We start from the raw sequence: 20,299 nt of genomic DNA on the forward strand, positions 1-20,299 counted from the left end.
CGTCGTGACGGTGCCCCTAAAATCTAAAATAAAAATAAATTAATAATGAGAGTTTTTAAGTTATGTTGCCGCCTTACAGCTGGAAGCTCGCCGTTTCCAGCGTTAACGGGGCTCGTCTCCATTGCAACGGCTATCTCACGAGAAATAAAGATCGAACGCGGACGGGAACACCGTTGGACATTAATTAAATACGTTGAATGAAAGTTTAACGAAGAGATTTTTCTTATATCTATGTAGTATTTGCTTTCATTATTATTAATAACATTAAAATACATAAGAAATTAAAAGAAAATGTAGCGTTATATATGCTGGTGTAGGCGTGGTAGATGTGGAGGATCACATCTCATGACAATTTTCATTTTTTCAACTACAAATGAAGAAAATGGATTAATGTGGCGGTGACTCATCACCTTGCTGACGTGTACCGATACGAAAGTCCACCTACAAGTGGCAACTGTAATTTCTACATAATTTATTTAGTCGAAATTTAAAAAAATAAATAAATAGGGGTTTAGTTTTTATTTTTAATGGACATGATAAAATGAAATCATTTCAAATCAATTTCTTGAAAAATAATATTAAAAAAAACTTAATTTTTAAGTAATACCAAACATTTAATTATGACATTTCCATATATATATTTTAAATTATTTCAGAAATTAAAATTAATTTTTCAAAGAACTCATAACATTTTTAGTATCGTGTGATTAGATTCTGAATAGCTGAGAATACGTATACTACAATTCTTATATTATTTTATTGGATGATTGTGATTATTTAAAAATTAATATTGTACAAAGCAAGTAAGTAGAACTCAAGAGGTTGGTTCAACACAGACGACAGTGCACCGACTTACGATGACATTGTGGACGAACCGATTTACAAGGCGAGAGGTCAACGGTCCTCCCGGTCGACGGTGGTGATCTATAAGCACGTCACCTTGATAACAGTATTACTTTTGTTTTTATTATCATGCACTGTTTAGTAGTTCACCTACGTAATCATGCGCGTCCTTGTGGAGGCCTTTCTGTACTCGTTTTGGGCTGTTCAAGAAAATGGCCCATTTAAGAAATTAAGGTCCTGCGCAGTTTAAGTGGGCCGATTTATATTTCTCTAGGCCTCTCAAACGCAAGCTTTGTTTTGGGCTCCGTAGCTCTTATCAAAATTTGGAAGTGGCCCAAATCCCAAAGGAAATGAAATAATAATAATAATAATAATAAAATCACTAGTCTTTCTTACATATGAGTAATTCTAAGTAATTTCTTGGGAAAAAAAAAAAAAGAAAAAGGTTTAACATTCCTTTTGTTGGCCTCTTCTTTTCCTGGTACTTTGTCCTAGGTCTTCATCCCAAACTGTTCAGGTAATAATAGTTTGTTAGATTCTCTTTTCTTTTTTGTAATAAATTTCTTACATCCCGAGTTAGACCCACATCCCTTCTTTGCTACTACCACCTTTATCGACACATATGGGCTATGATTAATAACGTCCCACTACCTTTTTCCACCCCTAACTTTTACTTTTAAATCCGACTTATATGGTAAAATGAAAAAAAATATATTGCAATTGCTAACACAAAATATTCTTATATGATCAAAGTCCAGTGGAATCACACCAAATATACTTAGTGTGTAATTAATTATTTTTTTTTTAACTGTACGATAAATTACACAATAAAAGTATTGAATTTATCGGATAATTTACTTGAATTCAGTGAAACACAATTTGATTTAAAAAATTTCTTTCTAATAGTGCTGGAGAATTTAGAGATCAAGAATATGAAATCCTAGTTGTCATTCTTGTTGGAATTGTTTTGGTTGGATTACGTGGGGTTAGGTATAATGTCTGAGCCATCCAACTCAGAAAAAATGCTCCGAGTCTGATTTGTTTATTCACGAAAAAGGAGAATTAAGGCGACAATCACGTTCCATGGCGGATGGGATGACCAAATCCAGATACCAATTATGGAGTAAGTCGCCCTGCTACTGTCCAAATCCACTTTTACTTTCAACAAAATCACTTCATGCCCCATCAATTCCATTAAGAAATCCAAGAAACGGGTTCAATAAACGAAAAATATAAACCCACCAGGAAAAAGAGATTAAGGTTATGATTTGACGTAGGGTACTGGATTTAGGGAGAAGATCTTCAGCTACTGATTTTAAATTCATTTATCATTCAGCTTATATAAAATCAGTGTTTTCGGAAAAAAATAGGAGGAAGTTAGCCATGTAATTGAGATTTACTTCAAAAATTTAATGTGAACATTTTCAAAGTTCAAATTGTCGTTAACTCTGTCACATTCACATAATGTGCGTCACTTTTGTTATGGTTAAAGTTATTGAACATTGAACGAAAACTTACATATTTATATTTTATTTTAAATCTTCAAGAAAGAGAAAAACAAACAAGTTTAAGAAAGATTTAACAAATATTATTGAGTTCCGAAGTAGACAGCAGATTGATGGGTGAGTAGCATCCCTTGATTCACATTCTCACTCATTATTTTTCCATTAAATATAAGTTTGAGTTTGGTGGGAGTTATGTCCCAATTGCTGATGGGAGTTGCAATTGCACCATAGAGATAAATAAATTCATATAATTAGGGAGAGTCCCAAACTTAATTTTGGAACTCCGCAAGTGGGCCTTCCCCAATATACACAAATTAAATTAAACTAAACATAATAGGGTCTGAGCAAGAATCGAATTGCATTTGCTCGGTGAATATTTGATACTCATTAATTATTAGTGGAAACAAATTAGAGAAAAAAACAATGTTGAGTAACTTTCCCACTACATATATTTATTCTCTTGCAGTGGTTGTCTTTTCTTCTCTATGCTGTTGTTGTTGGTAGTGTATTGAGTAGTTGAGAATGTAAGAACTACATAAATCCCATCTCTCTCTCTCTCTCTTTGTCTCTCTCTCTCTCCCTCTTCTGTCTCTCTCTCACTCTTCAGCGCAATGGGAACTCAAGAGCAGTAAATACTAAAAAGCAGCATCTCACCATGAAAGTCCTCTTCATATTCATGCTTTTCATTTCTTCACTCGTCTTTCTAGCAGAATCATCAACATCAGCTTGCAATAGTTCCGACCAAGCTCTTCTCGCCAGGGCCTTCGCCTCTGTTTCCGGCTTCAACATTTCTTGGTTCTTCAACACCTCTCTCTCCAACTGTACAACCCCTCCAATCTCCGAAATACAGCTCTCTTCCAGAAATCTCAGCGGCACAGTCTCATGGAAGTTCATGAAGAATATGACGCAGCTTCGGAAGATAGATCTCTCCAACAATTCTCTGACGGGCTCTGTTCCGCCGCTCATATGGCTTCTCCCCAGACTTGCTGAAATCGACCTGTCCAAGAATCAGTTGGGTGGTGCGATTGGGTTTCCTAAACCGGGGTTGTTGAGGTCTTCACCGGTTCGAAAGATTGATCTTTCGTTTAATAGGTTCAAGAACTTCACTTACCTTTCAAATTTTCCTAATCTTCGCTTTCTTAATCTTTCGCATAATGATTTCCAAGCTGTGTTGCCTTTTTGGTTCACCAACTTAACCAATCTTGAATCTCTTGACATTTCTGGCTGTAATGTTTTGGGGAATTTAAAGCCGGTTTCGGGGCTTCAATTCTTGAAATATCTAGATATTTCAAGCAATCACTTCACTGGAAAATTCCCTGCTGATTTCCCACCATTAGGTAACCTTGTGTTCTTGAACATCTCCTTCAATAACTTCTCGGGGTTTTTGGGCTCAAAAGAGGTCCACAGATTTGGTAGTTCCGCTTTCACTCATGCTGGCAACCTCATCTTTCGGAGTAACACTACCACCTCGCCTGACCTACACATCAAACGTCATCGACCTACTCCACTACTCCACAGACCACCGCCCAAAACCCCGCAGAAGAATCTCAACTCCGTCAAGAAAAAGATACACAAATCAGGAACCCGGAAAACATTAATCTTAGTCACCTCAATAGCATCATCCTTCCTGCTCCTGGTCGTCGGTATTTCCACTTACTGCCTGTACAAGAAGAGAAAAATCGCCAGGCAAAACAAATGGTCCATCTCAAAGCCAATCCAAATCCCATTCCGGATAGAGAAATCCGGCCCGTTTTCATTCGAGACAGAATCCGGGTCCTCATGGATTGCTGATATCAAAGAGCCCACCTCAGCTCCAGTGGTGATGTTTGAGAAGCCATTGATGAACCTCACATTCAAGGACCTGATTGCGGCCACGTCACACTTTGGGAAAGAATCCCTCCTCGCAGAGGGAAGGTGTGGACCCCTTTACCGCGCCGTGCTGCCAGGCGACCTCCACGTGGCGATCAAAGTCCTGGAAAATGCTAGGAGGCTTAGCCACGATGATGCCGTGGCCATGTTTGAAGACTTTTCCAGGCTCAAACACCCAAATCTACTGCCGATTTCTGGCTACTGCATTGCCGGTATGTGCGCTTGTTGTCTTTTGCCTGATTTAACATTTTCTTGATCTACCATATTCAATGGATTCACGTGAGGTCTGGGTTCTGAGAAAATGCCAACACAGATATCTTGAAGTAGATATCCCATATCATAATTACCGCTAGTCAATAGGTTTTCGTGACAGCGATCGAACTTGGAAGATAGTGTAAGATTCAATTTTGAACTGCTGTAAAAATTTCTACTCATAGTGCTTTGATATCCGTGTCTTGAAGAAAGTCAAATGTGGAGATTTAGGAACATCGGGATTTGATTTGAAGACTTCGAGGTCAATTACCTAGTACTTTACCAGGAACTTGCGAGTATATATGTCCGTAATTAGTTTTTACACTGCCGATCATTGTAATGCATCATGAACATGCTTAGGAACAAATGTGGTTTGTTTGTTAACCGTCAGATTAATTCTAGCTTTCGTTGGTGCATTGGATTACATATATATATATATATATATTTCACTAGAAATCTCTGAATTTCTGAAAATTGATTGAGAAAGATATGTGAGCAATAACGTTCGACAGGGACTCCACATGGAATGAATTGAAACATCAAACTTAAATGAGAGAATTAATTAATTCGGTTGCCGGTTCCCTTCTGTGCAGGTAAAGAGAAGTTGGTGTTGTACGAGTTTATGGCCAATGGCGATCTCCACCGATGGCTGCATGAACTCCCAACAGGAGCGCCCAACGTTGAAGACTGGAGTACCGACACATGGGAGATCCAAAATGGGACCCACAACACTTCGCCGGAGAAGATGGAATGGCGTACGCGCCACCGCATCGCTGTCGGGGTGGCAAGAGGACTTGCCTATCTTCACCACGGCCGGTCCAAGCCGGTGGTTCATGGCCATTTAGTGCCATCAAATATATTGTTGGCGGACGACTTCGAGCCACGGATAACTGATTTTGCACTGAGCCAGGATCGAGCCGGCGTCTCCACCGAGGAGGATGTGTACAACTTTGGCGTGGTACTAGTCGAATTGCTGACTGGTCAATTGGGTTCGTCGGAGACCATTGATTGGATGAGGCGGCTAGTGAAGGACGGGCAAGCGGGGAAGGCGCTGGACACAAGGCTGAGGGGCGGCGGAAGCGACTCAGTGAGTGAGATGGTGGAGTGTCTCCGAGTTGGGTACCTGTGTACGGCGGAGTCGCCGGGGAAGAGGCCCACAATGCAACAAGTTCTGGGTTTGCTAAAAGATGTACACCCTTCTCCTTTAGAGTTGATTTGACTGGTGGATTGTATTTCTTTTAAGATTTTTAATGTTATTATGTTTGAATCCATAGAATTAATTAAACTCGTGCAATTAAATTAATAACACGTCTTTTCAAATTAAACATTTCACTTTTTCTGATGGGAAGAAACCATTTCAAACAATAGTGGGAAGCGTATGGGGTAGTTAGGTGTGTGTCTTTATTACGGATCAGGCAAGGCAGAAATTCCCACTTGCCATCACTTGTCCTAACATCATCTACTCCTTTACATCTTTCTTTCTTTGTTTGTTTGCTCTTTTCTTTATTTATTGGTCATGTACATATATATCTATATAGCTTTAATCGTTTCGATTTTATAATATTCTCTGTAATTCCTGAAAGCTAGCTGGATAAATAAAGCGATATTCCAGTGTGCCTGCATTAAAGTGCAAATAACAACAATCTTTAGCAAAGAGTTTGGGCCTATAACACAACAGAATATTAATCTTTTTCACCTTTGTTTCTTAGTTTAAGAGAAGGGACCATTGGATTCCACCACTCCCGACGTAGTTGAGTTACCCGTCAAACATTGTTGGCGCGCGGTGCACCCCTGATAGTTTAACAACGTTGTTTCTTGGCGACTTGAATGATGGGAGATTGGGAGAAAAGCAATGGCAAATTCATCGAGTGTCGGAGTGCGAATGATGTATTAGAAACACACTAAGACGTTGGAGAAAATTACTGATGATGAGTTCTAATCAGACAGCAAAATAGTTGACGAGTCCTTCCATTGGGTTCACCAAGAGACAAATTTGAATTGGGAAATTAAAGTAGCTAGCTAGGACCAGAAGTGAGCGTGCCGTGTGAGAATTAAATTCACCAAATTCATGTCCAGACAATAAGTCGCTACTCCATCTCCTTCTTCATTTTACCATCCATGCATGTCTCAATCTGATTCAATCAATCCCATTTGTCTTAGTCAACCTTTGCAGATTTTGTGGCATGATAAATATAATATATTTATTCTGTAATTAATTTAATTTAATTAAATTCAATTTGAGTTAAAATTTTCCTGCGCACAACCGATACTTCAGACCAAAAAATGCGGACCCATAAATCAGGTAGAGCTAAATAAGACGTCACATATTAATTGATTGCAACCTAACAAATATTGCACGTTAATTTGGTTTGGTACGTATATGGGTATTATTGTGGTATTGGACATTAATGTAGTGTACGTAATCATGGTAAAACAATTAGTGAAGTCCAATAGCGTCGGGTTTTACTTTCTTTTTTCTTTTTTATAGATATTAAAAATTAAATTTAATTCAACCATAAAAGTGTAGGGATGAGTATATTGCGGTAGAGTGAAATCAAGTACCTTATTATTAAAATGGATGGCCCTTTTGGTGTTTTATATTTTTTGGTTTCTCAATTTATTCAATTTCTTATTTATGTATCTAACTTTCCACTTCTTCATTGTATTTTGATAATTATCTGTTCTTTTTTTTCATGCATATTTTTTTCCCTTTAATATTATGTTATCACCACTTTTTCATATATTTTATATTAATTTATTATTATATATATATATTATTAAATAATAAATATTTTATTTTATACAATATTAAAAAATTATATATGCACCCACAAGTATCCCACACATTATAGTTAAATAAAATTAAAGGGAGGTAAATGATTATTTGACTGGTAGTTTGCATGAAAAACATTTTTTTCCCCTGCTTTGCCTTTTGCCTTTTATTAATCAAACAAACTTTGATTTTAGATTAAAAGGGTATTTAGCTAAGTTCATCTAAAATATCGTATAACAAATCGAATCAACAAGAAAAAAGGAAGATACAGAATAGTTGAGGTTGTGCAAAAATATAAAGGAGTAGTACTCCTACTTCCTTGTTTGTTGATTTTGTTGTAATGTATACTGTACTTTATTTCCAATGAAGGAATGAGGACCCCGAAAAGCCTTCCCCACCTTCGGGTGTTTATTTAAAATAAAAAAAAAAAAGAACTCATAAACTATTTAAAAAGGATGTGGTGAATTAACTTTTTTTTTTATTAGAGTTTATAAGATTCAATATATTTTATTCTAAAATACTTTTAATTTTTTTTAAAAAATATTATCAAATATTTTTTAAGAGCTTATTATATCTAAAACATCTTATAAAATATTCCCGTCTCTTCCCTCACATTCATTAAATCGTTTTTTATTTTAATTTGTATTTGCACATTCATCATATGCAATTTGCCCATAGGCATTCCGCGCGCATCGGCAATTTAAAGTGATTTATTGCCAAATAAGTCGTTACCCACTCGGAAAGGGAGGGAGCCAAAGCTCTCTATTGCTTCATATAATGCGACTTTCATTAAAAGGGTAAATTGCATGACACCTCTTCATTATGTTTGGTTTTATTTTTGGAGTGTTTTGTTTTGTATTTTGGAGATAAAGAGAGAAAAATAGAGATAAATAAGTGTGTGTTGGAGATAGAGTGTATGTTTAGATTTGTTTTTAGACATAATTTAAAATATTTTAAAATAAATGATGTATATTTGTTGTTGGGATTTGGGAGACAAAAGTCATTGTTCATCGTCAAATCATATATCTTTTATATATTTTTTATATATAAATGCGTATATATATAGATATTGTATGTTTAATGTTGTATTTTTTGGAGATAAAAATTACTATTCATTGTCAAATCATATTTTTTTATATTATATTTATATATATAAAAGTGTATATATATATTATGTAGAAAGTTCAAAAATGATAAAACACACAAACAAGGTGTAAAAACAAAGAGACAAATATTAGGTGTGTTTTGTCTTGTCTCGAAAATTATTTGAAAATGAAACCAAACATAATGCTTGTATTTTGGTAAAATAGCATGAAATCTCTCTAATATTAATTTAATAACTTTTTTTTTTGTGTGTTTTATAAAATACAGTAAATTTTTTTCTATTCGTTAGGAATAAATGGAACGTGTTTAACTCTCGCCTTTTATGCGAGTGGGTTTCACTTTTAAAATTTTGAGGATTACTTTAAATGTACAAATGTCCATTTTGCCCCTTTATTACGTACTTGAATATATTTTAAATTAAATTATTTATATTATTATATATAAAATATTTATTGGTCAAATATATTACTATGAATTATTTATTTATGAAGTATATTAATTTAAATACAAAACAACTAAACAATATATAAAGTTTTAAAATTTAAAAAATACAATACAAATTTAACATTATAAAATTATCTTCAAAATAAAAATTCATATGAAATATAATTTAAATATAAAAAACCTAACAATTAAAAATTTTACATTTAACACAATACCTATTTAATATACTAAAATTATTTTAAAATAAAAATATATGAAATATAAAAGTCACTTATAATAATAATATATTGTTAACTAAACTTAATTATTATTAATTAAAGTATATTTTAAAAAATATTTTTTATAAAATATATTGTACAAATAAATTATATTAATTATTTTAACTTATATTATTTATTATAAATATTATTTATTTATTTATTTTTTCTCTTTCTCTATCGCTTGCTCGCCTAGATCCAAAACGACATCGCTCTGGATTTGACCACCGCCCTTTGTAGAAGGGGCAGCTCGCATCGCCCCATTTTGTAGGGGGGCCGCCGCCCAATTTATATATATATGTATATATATTTTATAATGTATATATGTTATATATATAATATATACATTACATGTATATATAATTATATTTATAAAAAATATATTTTTTAAATTATTTTAAAATTTGACCCGTTTATTTTTCGCAATTAAGATTAATAATAATATAAGGAGGGTATAACGAATAATTTAGAACAAAATTTCACACCAATAAACTTAGTTAACAAAAGGAAGAATATGCAATATTTTAAAAAATATAGAAAATATTCACCTATTATTTTAGCATAAAAGAATTTTAGCTAAATTTAAAGAATATATATTATGCAATTTATCGTTTGTTAAGTTATCTCATTTCACCGGCTTCTATTCAAATTGGAGAGAAGAGGAGAGTCCATAAGGAGGGAGGGGCAACGGTAGTACCGCACCCGCTACTACTGTACAGTTCGTCTATCTCGACCGCTCGCGCTGAAACCCTCGCTTTCCAGATTCAAATCCAAAACTCAAAACCCTAATACAAATTTGTTTCCCAATTATAGGCTTTCGACACGCATCCAAGAAAAAAAGAAAATTACTCAGAAGAAAGAGAAAAGATTAGAAAGAAGAACCCTAGATTAGGGTTTCAATGGCATCAGAGAAGAGAGCGTCGGAGGGCATAGCCTTGCTCTCCATGTACGGCGATGAAGACGATGAAATGGAAGACATCGATGAAGAGGAGGAAAATCGTTATGAAGAGAATATTCCCGCTCCCGAGTCGGATGCCGTTACCATGAAAGATAACGATGGCGTTAGTGATTTTGGCAATGAAACTATGCCAGTGGAGCAGGAAGAGACAGGTTTGATTGACAATTCTACTCCTAATAAGACCTTTAATTATGGTACTTCTTCGGCGTCTGCAACTCCACAGCTATCTCTCTTTTCGCCTCAACAGCAGCAGCAACAACAAGCAGTTGGTTCGGATTCGAATTCTCTTCAGAGTCAAAAGAATCGACTAACGATTGTGGATTATGGGCATGAAGAGGGCGCGATATCTCCAGAGGCTGAGGTTTAATTTTGACGCCATTAAACTCCTGCAATTTGTTTTTCTCCGTATTAGAATTATGATTTATTGATTGGTATTTTAGGAAGGTGAAATCTTGGCGGCTGGTAGAGTAATGTATGGGGAGAAGCTCCAAGCTGGTGATGGTACGGTTTTCCTGTCTGCTGTCTTACATGACTTCTATTTTGATCTGCGATTCCTTGCATAATTTGATTCAGAACTCAATGCAACTTTAGATACTGATGTTTATGATAAAAATGACTGCTGTAACACTTAACGAAACAGCCCTTCAGTAAAGTTTGTTTGTTATTTTTGTCCATTTCCAGCGAGAAGTATCAAATAGTGATGTTTAGGATAGAATGAATACTCTAATTCCTAATGACAACAGAACCTTCATTAGAAGATTTGTTGTTATTTTTTCTCCTTTCCAGTGGGATGGTATAAAGATTGTGTAGATGAGAAAAGAGAGTTGATAATTTTGAATGGTTAAATCTCTAACATGAACTTCTATTGCTTTACTGTTGCTTTTGTTTTTGCTGTTTGTCGTTATTGCTTATTACCCATGGAAATCCAGATTTAGGTGTGTGCCAACATGATTTGCTTTGTATTGCATGTATAACTTCTCAAAATGTAATATGCTATAATATGCTGTGTTTTTAATGCATGTATTACATTGGTTTAGTAAGATAAAGGACCTCGATAATGTAAGAACTGCTGTAGTTCAAGTTGTATTACTGATCTTGGAATACAAGTCTAGTTTGCACTAATTTTCTTGCAACCTTGAGAAGAGCATGTCTTTTGAGCTGCTTAATGGTTCTTTCAACAGTATTTCTACTGGTTTCCTGTGCTTTAGGTGAGTCCCGAGAAAAGAAATCACCAGGAGTTGCGCGGCTCCCAACACCTAGCACTCAAGCAACATCCCCTCGATCGTTGGAGCCAAATGATCAGCCTGAATTAGAAGCGATGAATGCTAAAAATGAATCAGAATTAACTGAGATTGAGGATGCTGTTATGGTTTCTATTGAAGAGCAAAAAGATGTTGATCCATTGGACAAGTTTCTTCCCACGCCTCCCAAGGGCAAATGCTCAGATGAACTGCAAGTAAGTACCTGCTCCGTACAGGGTATTAATGATAGTTACTTGGAGCATGAACAATAAATAATTGTTATGGTGAAACAGCAGTTCTTATAAATTCCACCCAGTGACCCGAAGTGTGTTTGCTGTTCACTTTTAGGTATTAGGTATAGTGAAATGACCTTTTGTTTGGTTTCTTTTCATGGTTGGATAATCACAGAAACATGTGCATTTCTCACATCTGGTTGACCTGCAATCTGTGGTGACTACTCCTGCATCTCCAAAATTGTGCTATGGAACCAATTTGCACCCAGTGTAGGATTAGGACACCTACGTAAGGCTCAGGGAAAGAGAAACTTAGTTGATATAATCTCTGTTATATTTTCTGAAATAGATGATTTTCATGTTGCTATGACATTTTTCTTGCTAGCTTCCTTGTATTTATTCTATTTCTCTTGTGTATGTGGTTGCTCTAGGAGAAGATTATCAAGTTTCTTGCACTGAAGAAGACAACTGGAAGAAGCTTCAATGCAGAGGTGCGTAACAGAAAGGAATATCGCAACCCTGATTTCCTGCTGCATGCTGTGACCTACCAAGATATTGATCAGATAGGATCTTGCTTCAGTAAAGATGTCTTTGATCCTCATGGATACGACAAAAGTGACTTTTATGATGAAATAGGTTTGACCCATTCCTAGCATCCTTGGATTTTCTGTATTTTTGTGGTATTTTTAATTTGTTTGTCTATGCTGTTATAAGACTTGCAAATCAGATGATTTTGTGGTCATTTTGTTTGATTGGGGTTTGGTTAAATCATTGTACTAGATATTGGGCAGCTTATAAACCATTGAAGGTTTTTAGTAAAAACCTTTTAAAAAAAAAAGTTATATGCCCTACAGGATTAGATATGAACAACTTATGAAATTCTGAGATTCAACTTCGTCCTTGAGTTCAAACGGCCAAGCACCATCCGTCATCTTTCACATATGACGTATCCATTTGGCACCTCCCTTTCACTGCAGGGGTAAGAGTATCGCCATTATTCCCATGCTGTGTTAGAGAAGTTCATGCTACATTATTACACAGACTCACATTTGATGGAACAGATGCACGTGAACTTGATCTTATTTCTCAAAATTTAGAGGCTGGAGGATAAACATGCCCACTATTTCGTGAAATCAGCTTCAAGATTTTAGTGAATCACCTGACTATATATAAATTACTCGGGAAAGGGCAAGTTTGAAAATAAAATAGAGGTTTATGATTTTGTAAGTGACAGTAACAGAAAACATGGTGGCATGTACGATGAATGTAAATTCTTGTGGTGGTGTCAGTAGAATAGTTTTCTTTTTCAATTTTAGTGGCTACTTCTGTCGTGACGAGCGCCAATTTTGTGATAAGCAATCAAGATATCCTTGTCGCAGAAGTTCTTTTCGTGGACATTTTGTCCTGGATTTGTTTTGCTGAAATTGGCACTATATCTTCAATTTCTTGCATTTCCCCTTTTGGTTGTCCCCTCGGCTGAAATTGTGCCTTTCACCTGCATCTATTTTGGATATTATGATCAATGTTTAAATGGTAAAAGTTATGCCTTGTCGTATGGGGCGGATGGTCAGGCATTCAGGCCATGGTTGACGCTTGGCCCATTTGCCTTTTCGCTCCGAAGTACCTAAATAATTCTAGTGAGGCATCATGGTTTTGAAGTTACTTAGGATCATGGCCTATTATGAAATTTCCATCTGACTTTCTATGATTTATGTGTTTTATTTTCATTTGAATCTTTTCTCATCTTGTAGAGACAGATTGCCATATTTTCATTTAGCCAAGACATATCATCTGTTTTTTCACACTTTTTTGTTGTGCAAGTAGAAGCTGACATGAGGCGAGAAATGGAAAGAAGGGAGCAAGAAAGAAAGAAAACTCAGAAATTAGATTTTGCTTCTGGAGGAATACAGCCAGGAAATGTTGTTCCTACACCAAAGATCAGCATGCCAACTCCAGGCACTTGAATACATAATCAGTCTTTATTCTGTTAAATTCCTTCAAATGATTTAGGGTTTGAAAATGTGCTGAATTACAATTTTTCTTGAACTGTTGGTTCTGGGTTCTGCAGGATTGACTGCTGTTGCAACTGCAACTTCAGATGTTACAGCTCGTGATGGTAGACAGAACAAGAAATCAAAGTGGGATAAGGTTCATTTACTTGCACATGGTTTGCAGCTATGGAAATAAAGTATGAATTTGAGATAGTTGCCTCACTGTCTTTGGTTTCAGGTGGATGTTGATCAACGGAATTCTCTGGCGACAGGAGGGCAAGAAAATCTGTCTGCTGTCGGTGCTCATGCAGCACTTCTCTCTGCTGCTAAAGCTGGTAGTGGATACTCAGCGTTTGCGTAAGTTTTGTGTTAGGAATTTCTTATCATATCTTTACTTTTTCCACATTCTTAACATGGTGTCTCCACTCTCCACTTTGTTGCCACTTTGGTGAAATGAGATTAAGAAATGTACCTGTAACATGTTTCCACCTTCTGGTTGACTTCCGCCTAGTCGTGTATATATAGAATGCATGTATAGGCTCGTCTGCCCTCTTGCCGATTTAGGTTTTTGAACATTGAAATTTGTACTATGGCAGGCAACAGAGAAGAAAGGAGGCAGAAGATAAGCGATCTAGTGACAAGAAGTTGGAGAGAAGATCATAGAGTTGTCCTTCTGATGTTAAACCTTGAGGTCGGTACTAGCATAGCCACTGACATGAAGATCAAAAGAGTTGCTGTGGCCGGGATTTTAAGCTTGCGTCCTGTGTTGAGGACACACACTGTAGACATGGCTGTATATGAGGCTTATTTAGATAACAATATTATACCTTTCAAGTCTTTTAGCAGCCAAAGTGTACTTCTTGATCGTAGGTGCTATAAATTGTACACTAATGGTGATCCACGTATAATGAAATGCTTGATGTTGTATTTTCTTAAAGCAAGATGTTTGCTTAATTTTTTAACAATGGCAGAGTTTGCTGATCAGGAACTTTCTTGATTCATGCTTTTAAAACACACATTTTTGACATTAATGACTCGACTGCTTAATTATTCGTAGAAACAGCTGTTGGATGCATGCTCAGTATTGACTATTGAGTTCCCGGCCTCTATTCGGGATGAATTGTGTGATCATGGACGTTCTTTCTCTCATTGTCTTATTTCCCTCCTGCGTTTCCCTGTATGCAGTCAAAATGTGATACCAAAATCAACCCTCCAGCCGAAAGGAAGTCTTGTTTCCATAAGCAGTCAGAAGCAGCAAGGCCCTACCTTTTTATCTTATTCTTAATTTCTTTGCCTCGATTTAACCATTGTATTTATTTTATAGCTTTAGCGCATTGCCTTTTCCCCACGCACTGAAAGTTGTTGCCACGATAAGTTTTTGCCTCTTTAACCATACCCTCCCCACCACACACACACACACATAGGAGGACATGATTGTTCAGGCCCCAGTCCACTCATCATTAATCAGCATTAAGTATCGTACTATACTCGTCTATCGGATCATTTTCAAACCATAACGTCTATGCTTCTTGTGATACGTAATTTTCTTGATGACTGGCATCCTGAGAGTCCTCATGATGACACCTCTACCCTCTACCATTTTCCTCTCTGTATTTACTCTGTTTCTAATATTTTCTTTGATAGTACCAAATAAATAAGCGGGCTGCTTCTTTTCTAATTTTGAGTTGGTTAAACATATTGTTATGGTACATACAAACCCACATAATTAAGTAAAATACAACTGATAATGTTGCATTTCTGGTGGGAATAAAATTGAGCAAATAATTGATTAAACAATCCAAAGCGGTAAATTCATTTACCACAAAATTGTTACCAGTTTGGGTTGAGTGTCAATTTGCATTTTGAATGTGTGGGTTGGTGTTGGTGTTGGGCAGGTAGGAGGTTTAAATGGCATGAAAAGAGTAGAGGGAGGGGAGCTCGAAGATCAAGGCTGCTGCTTTGTCTTTACGCTGCAAGAGAGACGTTGATGTTGTTACTGCTGCTCCTTCACACGTCGCCTCCACCTAATTAACTCCAAATTGCAGTTGCCAAGCAGTACAACCCATACGTATATAAAACAATCCTTTTTAACTTTTAGCTCTGACCACGTATATTCCTTACTATTCTTTTTTACTTTTTCGATTTTTATTAATTTCCTTCTTCAAGGTCGGCTTTTTACCGGAAATTAAGTGGTGAGAATATATAAATCATTTCCTGTAGTTAAATTAAGATTATCTAAATATTGGGTTCAATAAACACGCAATGATTTAGGGTAAGATGATCTGATTTTTTCTGATTAAACTAGTTAATATTTCGTTTATGTAAATCATTCAAGATTTCAAATTAAATTAATCAATAATTATAGATACTATTAGTTTGTTAATAATTTAATTTATCTAGCTTTTTCTTTTATTTTTTGAATGAAAATAAACAATAGATTAGATATAAAAATATAAATTTAAAGTATGTTACTAACTAATTTGTAAACTTTTAGATAAAGATAAACTATTATATATTTATCTAAATTTTCTATGAGAAAATAAAATCTAAATAAGAAACTGACACACTAATTTATTTCCCTAAACAAAAGAAAGAAATTTGAAAATCTCAAAAGTTAGCAGAGAAACAGAGATTAAAAAACAAAAATTTAAACAAGGCTCAGGAAGTACAACTCAGAAAGCCAGGGGCTAACGGTAACATCTGGTTTGGCAGTTCCTTCAGGGGCAATCTTGGGAATTTACTGAAAGTTAACGGGACATTCACTATCAAAGAAAAAGGCACGCAGCAGAGAAAGCAAATCAAGAGCAGTTTTATGCGAAAAAAAGCTTCGGAGGTGGGCTGCAACTGTGTACTCTCCCTCCTTCCCCCCTCTCTCTCTCTAAATCTTTCCCACCGCCTATATATATACATATATATACAATATTTCAGTCCAATCACATTGACTCTCTCCCTCTCTCTCTCTCTCTCTCACCTTTTTCTACTTTTCTTGGTCCTGTCTCTCTTTTGCCTTTTTGCTTTCTATCTTAATTGATTAACTCATCCGCCATTACTGTGAACAAACCAAGAATTTGTTTGTTCACACTAAGCCCTGTTAAGTTAATTTTGATTTTGGTGAATCCCTTTCGGGAATTTGGGAGAAAGAGGGAAAGTTGGTGAAGAGAAGTGAGTTTAGTGAGATGGCGGCTCCAAAACCAGAGGAAATAAGTCATCCTCCGATGGACCAACTTCAGGGATTAGAGTATTGCATTGACTCTAATCCTTCTTGGGGTATGCCAGTTCTTGATCTTTGAGTTACTTCCACTGTCTGTGTGTTCATTAGTAGATTTATTGAATGATTTTCTGCGTGCCAAAAACAGGGGAGGCAATAGCGCTTGGATTTCAACATTATATTTTGGCACTGGGGACCGCGGTCATGATTCCTTCTTTTCTTGTTCCGTTGATGGGCGGAACCGACGTAAGATCATAACTTAATTTTATTTGTTTTCTCGATTTCTAAAGATTCTTGGTTAAGAAAGTAGTCATTCTTGATTCCTTACGCTTGAGAAAGTTGGGGTTGTGGGATTCATATCAAGCTGTGGAACATTCAAGAATACATATCTGGCTTATGTTGTTGAGCAAATTTTACTTTTGATTCTTGCAATTAGGATGATAAGGTGAGAGTAGTTCAGACTTTGCTATTTGTTGGAGGAATAAACACATTGCTGCAAACACTGTTCGGAACCAGATTGCCTACTGTTATTGGTGGATCATGGGCATTCATGGTGCCTATAATTTCAATCATCCATGATTCGTCCTTGCAGAGAATTCCAGACCCTCATATGGTATGTGGTATACCTGTCAAGTGCATCTGCTTTATCCATACATACAATCGATTTTTAATTTTTCCTCATTCCAGTTTATCAAACTTCCCCTTAAAATATGACTATGCTGCAGTGGGACGAGTTTTGGAAACTTACGTCAGCAAGATTGTGTTCTCCAATTGTAAATATAATCACGTATTAAATGCATAAGTTCGTACGAGTTTTGGATAAAGAAATCACGTATTAAATGCATAAGTTCTTACGAGTTTTGGATAAAGAATGTGCAAATGCAATTTAAATTTCTGAATCTTTCCGGACTTGTCGATTGACAACCTCTACTATTGCTATTAATGGGTATTTTCCACTTATAGAGATTTCTGAATACAATGAGAGCAATACAAGGTGCATTGATAGTAGCATCGAGCGTGCAGATCATTTTGGGCTACAGTCAGCTGTGGGCTATATGTTCCAGGTATAGTTTATCCTGAGATAAACCGTTATTGCACTTGAACATTCCAAACACAGCATGTTGTTGAGTTTCTCAATTAATTAGAGAAAGCTGTTTACTACAGGTTTTTCAGTCCGCTCGGGATGGTTCCTGTAATTTCTCTTGTGGGTTTCGGTCTATTCGATCGAGGCTTCCCTGTGGTAAGTTAAAAATTCAGTTTCAAATGCTGAATATATGAATCATTTTCCTCGCTTTCTTCTTATTTGTTTCTGATGCAATTTTATCAGGTTGGGCGATGTGTGGAAATTGGCATTCCGATGTTCATCTTATTTGTTGCCTTCTCCCAGGTGTTGTATTTAGTGTTTAGATTCTTTTTCATTTTTGAAACCATGTCTGTTTAAGCTCCGCTAATGTCTCATTTTATTTTTGTCACACAGTACTTGAAGCACTTCCAAACAAAACAAATCCCTGTATTGGAACGATTTGCTCTTCTCATTTCAGTCACTGTTATATGGGCTTACGCACATCTCCTCACTGCTAGCGGGGCTTACAAGCATCACCCTGAATTAACCCAAAGAAACTGTCGCACTGACAAAGCGAACCTCATTTCTTCTGCACCTTGGTTAGTATTAATAAACATGTCAAACAATGAATCAAACTATGTATTTTTATGTACATCTTCAAGTCTAAGCAAAACATTAACATTCACGGTCCTCGATGTTTGGATAAGCTTGAATGAGCACTTATTGTTGCCTCTAAAATGAATGAATAGGATCAAAATCCCGTACCCACTTCAGTGGGGTGCACCGACATTTGATGCTGGCCATGCGTTTGGAATGATGTCTGCTGTACTAGTCTCCTTGATCGAGGTAGAAAACCTCAACATGTCAAAGAATTTCTTAAGTTATTCATGGATCAGTTTAATAGCAAATTAGGTCTTTATTTCTGCAGTCAACCGGAGCATACAAGGCGGCATCTCGTTTGGCAAGTGCCACACCACCTCCTGCTCATGTTCTTAGCCGTGGAATAGGCTGGCAGGTCTGTTGTTAAAAGAACATCAGTTGTGCATATGACGTGAATTTGCTGGATAGAAATATAATGTCTTTGCAGAAGTTCTACACAATAATTTATCGTCTAGCACAACTTTCATACGAAACTCACGAGTACTTCTAACATACAGGGCATCGGAATCCTGTTGGACGGAATGTTTGGTACAGCTACAGGATCTACAGTTTCAGTGTAAGTATTTTGGCTTGCTTTACTGCTTCAGCTCCGCAGACGATACAGGATTTACTGGTTCACTTTATATGTAAAAACAGGGAAAACATTGGTCTGCTTGGAAGCACTCGTGTTGGCAGTCGGAGGGTAATACAAATTTCAGCTGGTTTCATGATCTTCTTCTCAATTTTGGGTAAGTAATATAGCCATGCATTCCCAAAAACACAACATGAATTGATTAACATTTTTCTTATAAATATACTCTTTTGTATTGTGTAGGGAAATTTGGAGCATTATTTGCATCAATACCTTTCACAATATTTGCAGCTTTGTATTGCGTTATGTTCGGTCTTGTTGGTGGGTTTTCTGGCTTTTTGATATGCTTTTTCATTATTCAGCATTTTTATATTTCCCTTGTATGATTGTTTACCACTGTTTGTAGCTTCCGTGGGGCTGTCGTTTTTACAATTCACAAACATGAACTCAATGAGGAACCTCTTCATCACTGGCGTCTCCCTCTTCCTTGGTTTGTCCATTCCTGAGTACTTCAGGGAATATACCGCTGCTGCTCTTCATGGTCCTGCACACACCAAAGCTGGATGGGTAAGTTACATTTTCCACATAAATCTTTGAACAATTGGAGTAAGGATTTTTAGGTGTCATAATTAGGAAGAGGAATAAATCACCATCTTTTGCATAATATGTTTTTTTTTTCTTGAAAAGATATTAGTTCTGCATACATGGCACTCGAATATGTAATGATCATGTCATTACACACACAAAGATAAGAGCAATATAAATTATTTTTCCATTAAAAGTGAGATTACTCATTAACTTTTGACATCATATTCTGCTTTTCCTTGGATTCTGCTGCAGTTCAATGATTTCCTGAACACAATATTTCTGTCATCGCCAACTGTTGCCTTAATGGTGGCTGTATTCCTGGATAACACACTTGACTATAAGGACAGTGCTAGAGACCGGGGAATGCCGTGGTGGGCTAAGTTCAGAACATTCAAAGGGGACAGCAGAAATGAAGAGTTTTACACCCTCCCTTTCAATCTCAACAGATTCTTCCCTCCTTCATGATCTACAAGGACAAAACGAAGAGGAAAAGTCAATTAGATGTACGCGAAGAGGATTGTATTAAATACTAATACAATCCTGATTCGTAGAAGAATGTTTGTAGATTGACAGATTCACCTCCTCTGTCATTATTTTTTCATTTGTTTGAACTCATCTGGTTTGGGTTATTTAAGTTTAATCCAATAAAACTAATTTATCCAGTTTTTGTTGTGCATTAAATTTTTCCCAACTGCAGAATCATGGGTGAAATAATAAGGTTCAAGATTGAGAATGTTGT

At 36.1% G+C, this 20,299-nt stretch overlaps 3 protein-coding genes across 5 annotated transcripts; all 3 read left to right on the plus strand.

Annotated features, from left to right (window-relative positions):
* The first annotated feature begins 2,791 nt into the window (after nucleotides 1-2,791).
* Nucleotides 2,792-5,794, plus strand: MEE62 (Leucine-rich repeat protein kinase family protein). The gene is made up of 2 exons (XM_011103104.3): nucleotides 2,792-4,429; nucleotides 5,063-5,794. The coding sequence occupies exons 1-2, from the start codon at nucleotides 3,004-3,006 to the stop codon at nucleotides 5,686-5,688; spliced, it is 2,052 nt and encodes a 683-aa protein (XP_011101406.1). The 5' UTR covers nucleotides 2,792-3,003; the 3' UTR covers nucleotides 5,689-5,794.
* A 3,878-nt stretch (nucleotides 5,795-9,672) lies between these two features.
* Nucleotides 9,673-14,501, plus strand: LOC105179476 (transcriptional regulator family protein). 3 transcript variants are annotated; one of them, XM_011103106.3, is made up of 9 exons: nucleotides 9,958-10,157; nucleotides 10,253-10,366; nucleotides 10,446-10,506; nucleotides 11,214-11,461; nucleotides 11,911-12,115; nucleotides 13,304-13,435; nucleotides 13,548-13,617; nucleotides 13,709-13,827; nucleotides 14,067-14,501. In XM_011103106.3, the coding sequence occupies exons 1-9, from the start codon at nucleotides 10,104-10,106 to the stop codon at nucleotides 14,465-14,467; spliced, it is 1,404 nt and encodes a 467-aa protein (XP_011101408.1). In that variant the 5' UTR covers nucleotides 9,958-10,103; the 3' UTR covers nucleotides 14,468-14,501. The 3 variants fall into 3 exon arrangements, with proteins under 3 accessions (XP_011101407.1, XP_011101409.1, XP_011101408.1); XM_011103105.3 differs by having other exon boundaries at nucleotides 9,673-10,366; XM_011103107.3 differs by having other exon boundaries at nucleotides 9,673-10,366; nucleotides 13,548-13,627; nucleotides 14,067-14,276.
* Nucleotides 14,502-16,279: 1,778 nt separating this feature from the next.
* LOC105179478 (Xanthine/uracil permease family protein) lies at nucleotides 16,280-20,222 on the plus strand. Its single transcript, XM_088876027.1, has 14 exons — nucleotides 16,280-16,737; nucleotides 16,827-16,924; nucleotides 17,115-17,291; nucleotides 17,642-17,742; nucleotides 17,843-17,918; nucleotides 18,006-18,065; nucleotides 18,156-18,340; nucleotides 18,491-18,587; nucleotides 18,670-18,756; nucleotides 18,899-18,957; nucleotides 19,038-19,129; nucleotides 19,216-19,293; nucleotides 19,379-19,539; nucleotides 19,813-20,222. The coding sequence occupies exons 1-14, from the start codon at nucleotides 16,647-16,649 to the stop codon at nucleotides 20,023-20,025; spliced, it is 1,575 nt and encodes a 524-aa protein (XP_088732153.1). The 5' UTR covers nucleotides 16,280-16,646; the 3' UTR covers nucleotides 20,026-20,222.
* The last annotated feature ends 77 nt before the right edge of the window (nucleotides 20,223-20,299 follow it).

Source organism: Sesamum indicum, linkage group LG12 (genome assembly GCF_026168435.1).
Source record: "Sesamum indicum cultivar Baizhima isolate 11 linkage group LG12, ASM2616843v1, whole genome shotgun sequence".
In the NCBI taxonomy this organism is placed as follows: domain Eukaryota; kingdom Viridiplantae; phylum Streptophyta; class Magnoliopsida; order Lamiales; family Pedaliaceae; genus Sesamum; species Sesamum indicum.